The sequence below is a fragment of the Danio rerio genome, chromosome 8 (genome assembly GCF_049306965.1).
Source record: "Danio rerio strain Tuebingen ecotype United States chromosome 8, GRCz12tu, whole genome shotgun sequence".
Lineage (NCBI taxonomy): Eukaryota > Metazoa > Chordata > Actinopteri > Cypriniformes > Danionidae > Danio > Danio rerio.
The window spans coordinates 26,229,774-26,241,839 of record NC_133183.1 but is presented as its reverse complement, the minus strand read 5'-3'; the positions used below and the strand labels follow the sequence as shown (position 1 = coordinate 26,241,839).

Below are 12,066 nucleotides of genomic sequence, written 5' to 3'. Positions count from 1 at the left end.
CAAGGGACTGGAAATATTCCTTAGAGATTTGGGTCCATATTGATATGACAGCATCACGCAGTTGCGGCAGATTTATTGGCTGCCAATCCATGATGTAAATCTCCTGTTCGACAACATCCCAAAGGTGCTCTATTGGATTGAAAGCTGGTGACTGTGGAGGCCATTTAAGTACAGTGAACTCATTGTCATGTTCAAGAAACCAGTCTTAGATGATTCGCGCTTTATGACATGGTGCTTTATCCTGCTTGAAGTAGCCATCAGAAAATAAGTACACTGTGGTCATAAAGGGAAGGACATGGTCAGCAACAATACTCAGGTAGACTGTGGTGTTGACACAATGCTCAATTGATACTAATGAACCCAAAGTGAGCCATGAAAATATCTCCCACAGCATTACACCACCACCAAATCAAATCAAATCACTTTTTTTGTCACATCAGCAGCAGCACGTGTGCTATGATGAGTGAAAAGCTTAGGTGCTGGCTCCAGACAGTACAAAATACACAGTGCAAATACAGCGACAATGTGAAATTGACAGCGATATGTACAATGAATAGGCATCCACATAGTTGTAGGCAGTATTGTTTCAAGTGTGGATTGATTAAAGTGCAGTGCATGCTACATATTGATGGTGTTCAGTGAGGGGTATGGAAGAGTCTGTTGGGTGTGTTAAGTGTTCATCAGCCTGATAGTCTGAGGAAAGAAGCTTTCCTTCAGTCGGCTGGTGCGTGACCGGATGCTGCAGAACCGTCTGCCTGAGGGTTGCAGAGAGAAAGGTCTATGGCTTGGGTGGCTGGAGTCACTGATAACTCTCTTGGCTTTCCTCATGCACCGCCTGGTAGATGTCCTGGAGGGAGGGAAGCTCACCTCCTGCTACGCCTCCAGCAGTTCGCACAATCCTATGTAGGCTTTTGCGATTGCTGCTGGTGCTATTTTTGTACCAGGTGGTGATACAGCCAGACAGGATGCTCTCCACAGTGCATGTGTACAACGAGCGGAGGATGTGGGGGATCATTCCAAAACTCCTGAGACGCCTGAAGAAGAAGAGGCGTTGTTGTGCCTTCCTCAGCACTGCGTCTGTGTGAGCAGTCCATGTCAAATCCTCAGCGATGTGTACTCCAAGAAACTTGAAAGTGCTGACTCTCTCCACTGGCATCCCATATGATGGTGATGGGGGTGTGTTCTCTGTTTTCTAAGTGAGACAGAGCAGTGTGCAAGGTGAAAGCAATTGCATCATCAGTTGAGCGGTTATTCCTGTATGCAAATTGCAGAGGGTCAGTGTGTGCAGGCAGTACAGAGCAGCCTGAACCAGTGATACAAGGCTGGATGGATCCATGTTTTCATGTTGTTGACGCCAAATTTTGACCCTACCATTCGAATGTTGCAGCTGAAATTGAGACTTATCAGACGGGGCAATGTTTTTCCAGTCTTGTATTGTCCAATTTTGATAAGCCTGTATGAATTGTAGCCTCAGTTTTCTGTTTTTAGCTGACAGGAGTGGCACCCGGTGTGGTCTTCTGCTGTTGCTGTAGCTCATCCCATACCTCGGTTGTAACAAGTGGTTACTGTTGCCGTTCTATTAGCTGGAACTAGTCTGGCCATTCTTCTCTGACCTCTGGCATCAACAAGGCATTTGCACCCAAAGACCTGCCGCTCACTTGATATTTTCTCTTTTTCTGACCATTCTTTATTAACTTAGAGATGGTTGTGAAATAAAAACCCAGTAGATCAGCAGTTTCTGAAATATTCACACCAGCCTGGCACCAACAACCATGCCACATTCAAAGTCACTTTAATCACCTTTCTTCCCCATTATGATGCTCGGTTTGAACTGCAGCATATCGTCTTGACCATGTCTACATGCCTAAAAACACTGAGTTGCTGCCATGTGATTGTCTGAACAGAAATTGAACATTAATGAGCAGTTGCAGGGTTCTTCCACCATTTTAAAAGTAAAATTTAATGCTTTTTAAGACCTTTTTAAGACCTCAACAAATATAATTTCAGACCCAAAAATTATATAATTTCTTTGGAATAGGCTACTCATTTTAATGTTTTCGTTAGATTAAAATAAATTGTGCCTCGTCACAGTATGGATAACCCGCAGTACCTGCCTTTTGGGTGTCTGGTGGTGGAATGAGACTGTTATAGCTGACTGTGAGGGGGCGTCTGAACTAGAGCTGTAATCAGGCTATGAAAGGCAGGCCCGATAGAGCCCGAACCCGACAGGTACATTTTGATTGACAGCTTTTTAAAAGCCCGAACGCGTTTATAGCCCGACATTATCCAAATGTGCACATGCACAGATCTTTTGTCTTTTTTCATGAATAAGTTGTTTATATGTGTTAACATTACTTATCCTTAACATAGGCTACAGGCCAAGTTGGAACAAAAAAAATAAAATAAGCCCCCTGTAACATCTTAACATCTTAACACTCTAAACAGGCCTGGGTACATACACTTAACGTTTAAATTGCCCAACACACCAATAAAAAGAAGTCTTTCTTAGCAAATGAATTAAAATAAATGATAAATGATGACGGATATTTGGCAATAACGAAATTAAGATAAAGGCTCAGTGGGATTTGTTTTGCCACTTCTCTTCACAATAAGGCGATGGTGAAGCTGAATAATAAAAGAATAATGCCAGCATTAGCCTGTATACTCTGCATACATTATGATTTTAGTTATAATTTGAAATTCTTTACTCATCAAGATTAGGTTATGTGTCTTGTGGGGGAACATTATTGAATCCACTTTAAATAGCTTTAGTGCAGTCCTACGCTCACTGAGCAGCACTGAACACCTTTTCTCTGCTGCTGCTACTGGCCGGGAGGCACTACTGATCCGGCTAATTTAGCATGTTTTGGGTAGGATTGTTAGTTCATCTTCCACCAGTCAAGAACATTCATTTCATTTTCCATGACAGCAGTTTCAATGCCGCGAGTGTCCTCGTCATGTCCTGTCAGCTCGCTGGACACAGCTTCTTAGTGCTCTACCGTAATACGCAGTGTATGAGCGACCGCCAAAATACCTTAGCGGCTAGAATGACTGTTCGAATAAAACTGTTGGCTGGCCTGACCGCTGACATAATTAGCTCTTTTTGACATCTCTGTCATCATTTGATTCACCTTTGCAGGGATGGATTTCAATGTTGTAACAAACAATTTGATTACTTCCTCGCGCTAATCAAAATGCATCACATGACTGTTCATTTACTGGGCAAGCCCAAGCCTGGCACAACCCCGTCTAAAATGATAGAAAAGTTCGAACCCAACAAAGATCTTCAGCTTTAGTCTGAACTAGTAACATTGTTAGGTCGAGCTGCAAACAATGTAAGGATTAACCTGGACCCGCTATGACTAGCTGCTGCAACGTCCAGCTGCTGCTTTCCTCCTTTCATGTGATACTCGACGACTTTGAGCCCCATGGTCCCTAACGAAAAGTTCTTTTTGCAGAATTTACACATTGCCTCTTTGCCACGTCGTTAAATTTACATTTTCTTTGCATTTTGAACCTCACATCAACAACCGCGTAATGACAGCATGCAGGTGCAGACCGGCGTCAGCGTCTGTACTTTGTAGGGGACCTACCGTGATAAGCTAATAAATCATGAAGACTGTCATTTCTCTCCTGTTTCACATACTGAATTAATCAACTATTAGATGTTTACGGTGGACCACTGTGCTTCCCTATCGTCATAAAGCAGACCGGCTGAAAATTTGAAACCTACAGCCACTTTACGGTAAAATTTAAGACATTTCACGACTTTTTAGGGACCCGCGGGAACCCTGAGTTGGACAGGTGTACATAATAAAGTGGCCTGTGAGTGTATATTTATGATGCATTGCCTTACACCCAAAGCACTTCACAATCGTAAGGAGGTCTGTCCACACCACCACCAGTGTACAGCATCCACTTAGATGATGCGACGGCAGCCACAGGATAACAGCGCCAGTGCGCTCACCACACACCAGCTATTGGTGGAGTAATTCTGCATGTGTATATCTCTCTTTCTCTCTCTTTCTCTATGTCTGCTTTTTTACAATGTGGGAGATTAGAATGCCTGTTTATTGTCCTTCCAAATTTGTTTGTCTGTTTTGAGGAAATCTTTTCTGAGGAAATTTTTATTTGTGATTTTAAGTATATTCGGAGACATCGAGTTAAGTGTCAACTGCTGAATTTTTTGAGGACAAGCAAAAATTGCTATTTACAAGACTAGAAAAGACAAACTTGAACACAGTTTGAATGGTAATTTGGAAGTGGTCTTTTTTTAATTCTGTGAAGTCTAGGATTCTAATTTATCTCCGTTGTTTTAACCAGTTAAACTCTGCTGTTTTGGGATTTCCACCTGGATTTTGCCTACCCAGATTTAAAGGCTTCCCAAATCCACATGCAAAGGTGTAAATGCAAAAATTTATCATCATTTTAAAGAAAACTCTTAGAATTTTCATAAAACACTATTGAAAGTATTTAAAATAACTGTACATGTTGTCTGTGTTATAATAAACACCTAAAAAAAGAGGCACTTTTTTTTATGAACTCAAATTTGAAAGTGTACCTTTTAGGTACTGTGTGGTGTAGCGTGCTGTAATTTATTTTGGTGGTTCCTGCACATGTCTGTAATCATAGGAAAAAAGAAAAAGGTCTCTACCGTAATCTATGCAAAAGTTATTGTATTCTAACTGATGAGAGGTGCTGTACAAGCCACAGGGACCGATCATTGTTTTCATATTTCACTATTTTTTTGTTTGATCAAACTTAATTCACTGTGTTTGGACCATGTCAGACATATAATAGGATTACTTATGAACATCACCTCAAAAACAGAGGAGTAATGGCCCTGAAGCACACAGCATAAGGTAAGAGATGACAGCTGCCTGTGCTATCTGGGGCTGCTTAGTGATCATAAATGTATTGTTTTCATTTCGGCACCATGGAAACACCGCGATTCATTCGGCAACTGTTTGATATGTGAATATAATTCAGTAAAAAGAATGCTAAAACCGTATGAGCACTGGCAAGAGCTTTCATTTGAGATGTAACTTGTACATGTGTCATATGAAAAAAAAATATGAAAATGAACCAATGTAAAATACCCAGCTAGGGTATCCTAAATACTGTGTATTTAAGTGTAAATAGCTTTTGTACAGTAGATTAAAAACAAAATTATACATATCTGCATAAAATAAAGATTCTACACTTTTAAACGAAACCACATACCGGGGTCTGGTGCAATGCTAGCCCTTTGAATCTTAAAGCGAAAGTCGATGACTGGGTCCGTTAAAGCTATGATTGATCTTCTGTCTTTTAGCTTGCTTTAGTAAAAGGGTTAAAGGGATCTTGTGTGAGGTCATTGATGATGAACTCATTTTTGCACTTGGTTTAAGATAAATGTTTTTGCTTCATTTTGTTTGGTGTTACTTGAAATTGTACTGATTGTTGGATTTTTTTTTATAATAAAATACTTTTAAAATCTCAAAATCTCTGGCTGTTTCTCAATATGCATTCTTCAGTGGTCTTGCGTCCTCGTGTTTTTGTGTAACGTCATCATTAGCTGCCAAAGTTCAGTTCCAATACTCAAGACTGCAAGAACAGAGGACGCGTGAAACTTCCCAGATGTGTTCTTGATATCGAGGACACACCGATGCAGACTTGAGCACCGATCTCACTCTGGAAGTCCCAGAAGTCATTGCGACTGGAGGTGGGAAGCGGAGCATTATATACAGATTTATTATTAAAGTTCAGAGATATCACTTATTTACCTCAGTAGTTTTCCTAAATGAAACGGTGAATATAAACATTAGGATGGACATCTTAATAAAGGAATAAACAAATTAAGGGTGCTTGTTTGCGGAAATTCATATTGAAATCAGTTTTATTTATATTGTGCAAAGTGTATTTATAATGTTTTTATGCATAGTACAGATTTTGAAAAAGGGAAAAACAATAAATCGTTGTATGAGTGCTGTAATGTTTAAATAATTTTTCATTAAAAAACGCGTGAAGGTCATGTGGCCATCAGGAAGAATGCAGCATCTCATTTCTCACAGGACGTGTTCTCTGTTCTCACTGTCTCCCAAGTTCGTTCTTTCAAGGATGACAATTGAGACGCCGTACAGAGGCATTTGCGTTCCTGCCTTGTTGTTTGTTTTAATCTGCCTCTTGTTATTTCTTTTGTTTTTGGTATGAGTTGACAAAGATGACATTGCCATCTTGCTTACTTTCGTTATTTTTATTCTTCATCTGAGATCGTTAGTTGATAAACTTTGCAGTTGCCCCAAAGGATTTGGAGTGGAAATGTCACGCGACTAACATTCTTACAACACCTAGCGAACCTGGGCTGTTTCTCAATATGCGTTCTTGTCTATACTTGCGTTCTTGTGTCCTTGTGAAACGTCATCAACCGTCACCAAAGTACTGTTCCAATTCAAAGCTCACATCTTGCCAAGTACAGATAAAATTCTCGATGTGTACTTGTTCTGCGGTTTTCACCAAGGATGCTTCGAGAGGTGACTTGTGCAACTTGCGAAGCTGAGGTATCCCAGAATGCAATGCAGCTAAACCAGCAAACGCTAATGGCAGAGGGGAAAACCCGCACGGTTTTGAAAATACTCCTTTACTGTGTCACAAAATAAAGTGTTAAAAGTTTTTCAGGCAGAATGTAGTTGTTTTAAACTCGAATCGTCAGTTTATTCACAAAGATAGCGCGTCTTTGACGATGTGCCTCAGGTGATGCAAACTCCAACTCCCAGCCTGCCAGCGGGAGCTCCTTCATCACCTCCCCCACCGAGAACAGCTTTACTTCGGCCAGTCCATCTCGGATGTACCGCTGGATCTCATCACTCCATTGTAGTTAAAACATGATTTTTAATTCATCATGTGAATATCTAGCAGACAGTTTTTGGTCTTTAAATCTATCATTTGTTCTCAGGTGTATTATTTTGGCAGTATTATTTTGTTACCTTTTATAACTGTCTTTAATTAGGTTACCATGTTGTACGTTGTTTGTCTTTGTTAGCCAAATTGTTTGACATCATCTTTATTTGTTATCGTGTATACACTTGTATAAATACCATTGCCGTTTATTAAATCTGATAATCAAAGACACATGTCTGTGTATAATAACTCATTTTACTTCACATTTATATGAATATATGAATACATTTTCTTAAATCAATAATGTAGATTTATAATATTAACATAATATTAATTACTGGGTCGTGCTTGATATAATTAAATCATTTTATTGTTAATGTACAGTGAAACTGATGAATCCATGGTGAGTGAGGTAAGAGACGTTATAAAGTACACTGCAGTTGCATTTGAAGAAGTACCCGACTTGTGTCCTTGCGTCCTCGGGAGTTCGTTCTTCCAAATCCGAACTTGGCAAGTCTGAACTTCCAAGGACGCAAGTGTGAACTTTGCGCACTTGATATTGAAAAATTGCCCAGGTTTAGCAGTGAGCGCTGTCTTTGTATTTTTCTGTTTGGTTGGGTTAGAGTAGGTAAGTTAGGCCAGGCACACGCTGAAGACTTGTTTTCTATTATTTTGTTTTCAGTTAGGTGAAAAGGTTATGCGGAGTTAGTTTGTTTTTGTTATTTTCTTTTATTTCACCGACACTTTTGTCCTCTTCCCCTGCAGGGTTTAATTAACCTTTTTAATTATAATTAACCTTTTGTAGTATTTGTTGTTATCTACATTCTTCTTCTTTATTATTACTATTTTCTGTTTAACTTTGATTTTGTATAATAAATTATTATTTTTTGGCAGTATTTTGGATGATGCATGGTTTTCATTTCCTCCCGCATTACACAGAATGGTCTATGGTACAATATAAATGTTACATACTTCAGTCTCTAGATTAACATCAAGAAGTCATAACAAGTAGTAAAACAATACTTACTTGCGATTCATGTATTTTTTGTACTTCTTTTGAAGGAAGCGTTTGGAAGGTCGTCCTCATTTTTTTGGGCAGGAACTCAAGATCATTGAGGCTGGTGTTGATGAAGTATCTCTGTTCTCAGAATCTGACTGGCTGACTCCTTTTTCCACTACTGTCCCATTGGAAAACGAAAAAGATCTGTTCTCCAATCCGGAGGAACTTGCTTCTTCAGGAGCTCGAGGATCCTCTGTATTGTTGGTTTCAGATGGTGCTGCTGGTGACACTGTTCATAAAATTTAGGGTTATCCCACTCATATGAAAGTTGCTATTTAAACATTTTCAAGAGTTCACACTTAAACAACATGTAAACTCCGCACATAAATGCCGACTGGCCAAGCTAGGACTTGAACCATGCTTTCAGGTAGCAGTGTCAGCCACTGAGCCACCGAGTAGCCCGATCTTAGAATTGTGGAAGTGGGAGAAGGGATAAATGGATGGGGGGAGGTCTTGCAAAGCGAAGACAGGGAGAAAAGTTAGGCTGGATATTTGTGTTAAATTTTGAATAATCCGATTGGCTAGCTAATGATTACCGATCGGGACCAGCTGCGGTCAATCATATCACGCTCCTCTTGAAATTAGTTTGTGAAACTTCACTTATTTTACCTCTGTGACCCAAAAAGCTAGACCAACCCTAACCTGAATCTGGAAGAAATTTGCAAGGAGGCCCCACCATCCTGCGAGGACGTTTCCGTGAGGTAGATGCGGGAGATGATGAAGAGCAGGAGGGAGGAGGAGTGAAGTGCCTGACAGCCAGTCTGGATCTGGCCTCCTCATCAGCTGGTTTATAATCACTGTCACCTGTGTGTACAATTAAAATACATTTAAATATAGGAAATGATTAAATATATAGAATATAATCTGCACTCCACTGACCTTGATCATCAAGAGCGCCTGCATCAACAACGTCATCTTTTTCCTCTTCAGGCTGCTCCTCCTTCTTGACCTCAACCACTGCTCCAGCCTTGCTTTCAGATTTTCGAGGACTTCCCCGTCCATGTTTCCTTTGGCCTGGACCGTCAGCATGTGAGACAGCACTTCCAGAACGAGAACCAAAAAAAAGCCTGTAGGCATCAGTACTGCTGGAAATTTAAAATCAGCATAATCCAGTTGTGCCTTTTATTTCGTAACTATTTAGTGCTGATTTGGTGTATTTGTAAGTGAGATGGCTTCTGGAAAAATAAACATAAGACGGAATTTGTTTTAATCTATTGGGAACTGATTGGAGGTCACTACAACAGACGAATTTGGATCTAAAAAGCCTCTACAAAGTGCCCAAAGGTATTTTCGCAAGCCCTAGATATAGACTCAAGAAGAACTGTGTGCTTTAAAACGGGGAAAACAATGGAGCTGATATTAATAAAAAAAATGTCAAACATTTTATGAATTTGTACTTCAGTTTAATAAGCAGCAATACCACTGAACATCACTGTACCACTGAACAAATACAGTGTTCTTTCAACAACAGCATGTGGAACTTCTAGCTTTATATATTTTCATTTAACACACTGAAGAATTCAATCAAGAATACAAATTAGAACTTGTGAATCAGAATCAAATCAAACTGTGACACAAAACTGAGAGCCAAAGTAGCCACACCCAACCAAAGCATCATTCTTGTGCAGCATTACACCCCAACTTAGTAACATTGAAGAAGATATGATCTCCAGGTGGCACGGTAGCTCAGTGGTTAGCACTGTCGCCTCACAGCAAGAGGTTGGCTGGTTCGAGTTCCGGCTGGGCCAGTTTGCATTTCTGTGTGGAGTTTGTATGTTCCCCTTATTGTAGGCATAGGTTTCCTCCCAAAGACATGATAAAGGTTGAGGGCAAACTTTATAGTGGCTTGAAAAAGCCTGTTAAAAGTAGATTATTTAGTTTGAAAAAGTGTCAAGATGACAAAAAGAATGTTGAAGATCCTTGCAGTCAACAATTTAACCATTTAAAGACTGAAACAAGACAGTCCAGCATGAGTTGTTAGCAAGATTCTAGCATGAATTGTTACTAGTATGTTTCTAGCATGAATTAAACAAGGATCAGTGTTTTCTCATCATCCTTATTATCGTTGCTTTATTAATTTGATTATTTGAATCAGTTTTTACCTGTGAAATGATTTTGACTACTGAATAAAGTGAACACATTGCTTAATATAAGAATGTTCAGGTCATCAGGTCACAGACTTTTTATAATTCTATTTTCAGGAGCCACCAAACCAGGGCATAGATCATGGAGACCTCGAGTGGAACTGAAGGACTTGATGATAGTAAACAACTGTTTTCCTGTTTGTGTTAATATTATAATTATGTGTTAATACTGTCTAAAGTGATTTTGATATTATTATTATTATTATGTGTTAATAATGTTTAAAGTGATTTCCTTTTTATTCAAGACAGACTTTGTGTAGTGAGAAGCAGTGGTGTAAAGTAACACTACAAATACTTAAACTGCTGTAATTGAGGACATTTTCTCACATTTGTGATTCCTGTCCAGTTAAATCGCACACAGAAAGTAAATCGCAACATAAAGATCTACCTCAAGACTTGGGCAATTTATAATTGCAGCAAACTGTTTGCAAGCATTAAAATTGTCCAAAATCTTTATACTCAATGACCCAGAGACTGTTTAGATGCATGTCACTAATGAGAAGATCATGGGTGTTTACTGTATGATGACCGAAATGGCCTTAAACACCCAGCAGGCACAAGACCTCAACACGACATCAGACTGACGTTGTCTTCCAATGTCATGGAGACGCTGCATTTTGTTTGGAAATGAAAATCGGATGTCCAACCTAAAATCAACGTCTAAAGATGTTACAGCTTGAGGTTGTGTGGACGTTACCACAATGACAGCTATCAGATGTTGGATTTTGGTCAGTATTTGACATCAACGTGATGTTGGTTTAAGATATTGGCTTGATGCTTTTATAACATAACCTAAAATCAACGTCACTTGACATCATTATTGTACATCAAAATGTCTTTAGACGATGACTGGACATTGAATTATGGTCGCCAATGCATCAGCTTTTTACAGCGTAATACTTACTACTCTCGAGTACTTAAGAAAGGGCTGCTTTTTACTCATACTTTAAGTAATATTAACAACAGATAATTTTACTCTACTTGCACTAAATTTATAGGCAAGTCATGGTACTTTTACTTAAGTATGATATTTCTGTACTCTTTCCACCACTGATCATATGCAGCAGACAACAGCTTTGTAAAACCCGAATTGTACAATATTATAGCACAACTAATGCAAGAAAATCAGTGTTAGATTCAGATAAAGAGGCTTTGATTTCTTTGGTTTGCATTTAAAGTTCCTGTTTGTAGCCATGTTTAAAGAAAGACATATCTGTAAAACTAAAGAAGCTAAAGATGAAACAGCAAATGATCAAAACCTTCTTTATAAGCATTTTAGCTACAGCTAGGAACTGTTTCATAGCAATATGACGTCAATCCTCCAGCCTACCGTTATATACAGACTGTCATTAAAGCATTATCCACAGAGACATGTCCATTATTCTTCTTAAATACAGTTTTCTCTATACATATTTATTTTACCTTTACAAGGCTAAACATTGTAGGAACACAAAGATAAATTTCTTTCACTATTTACAAAGGCTATAAATGAAACTTACAAAAAATTATAAATGACTGATGATTCTGGAAGAAGTCTGTGTTACTTCTCATGGCAGTTTGTGATGTTAATTTGGAGCTGAGATAAGTTTCTGATGTTCCGTCTGTCTCTCTCTGTGTGTGTGTGTGTGTGTGTGTGTTGATAATGTGTGTGTCGTGTTTCTACTCAACAGTAAACACTAAACGTCATGCTGGATGCCCTGCTGGTTGCAGTTGTTGGATGCCATGACAGTGTTAGCATGTAGCATGTTCACACCAAATCAGTACAGTTCGCAGTTAAAACAATTTTCTACCTTTTTTGTAACTCTATAAAACCTAATGTCAACAAAATCTTCAATCTACAAGAATATTAATCATTATTCCAACCTGGTAACATTCACATCGGTCCATTGGTTTCTTCGGCTAGAGTGGGTTATTTTGGTGAATGAATCTGTGGTTGAAATGAATTGTGAGAGTCGATTCATTGACCTGTTCATAAATGCAACC

General features: G+C 39.0%; 2 protein-coding genes across 6 annotated transcripts in view; both read right to left on the bottom strand.

Annotated features, from left to right (window-relative positions):
• The window catches only part of znf335 (zinc finger protein 335), a 61,773-nt gene that overhangs the window by 13,432 nt on the left and 36,275 nt on the right, over nt 1–12,066 (bottom strand). The gene's annotated exons all lie outside the window — the stretch shown is intronic.
• The window catches only part of LOC137490324 (uncharacterized), a 21,218-nt gene extending 9,152 nt beyond the window's left edge, over nt 1–12,066 (bottom strand). For 3 of the 5 annotated variants that reach the window (XM_073910394.1, XM_073910393.1, XM_073910392.1), the window contains exons 1-4: nt 11,947–12,066; nt 8,819–8,979; nt 8,582–8,743; nt 7,907–8,168 (exon numbers count right to left, since the gene is read on the bottom strand). In XM_073910394.1, coding sequence (XP_073766495.1) covers nt 7,963–8,168; nt 8,582–8,743; nt 8,819–8,979; nt 11,947–12,056 — 639 coding nt within the window. In that variant the 5' untranslated portion in view covers nt 12,057–12,066 and the 3' untranslated portion in view covers nt 7,907–7,962. Of the gene's footprint in view, nt 1–7,906; nt 8,169–8,581; nt 8,744–8,818; nt 8,980–11,582; nt 11,705–11,946 lie in introns of those variants that run through there. The other 2 variants (XM_073910395.1, XM_073910396.1) reach the window with 2 other exon arrangements.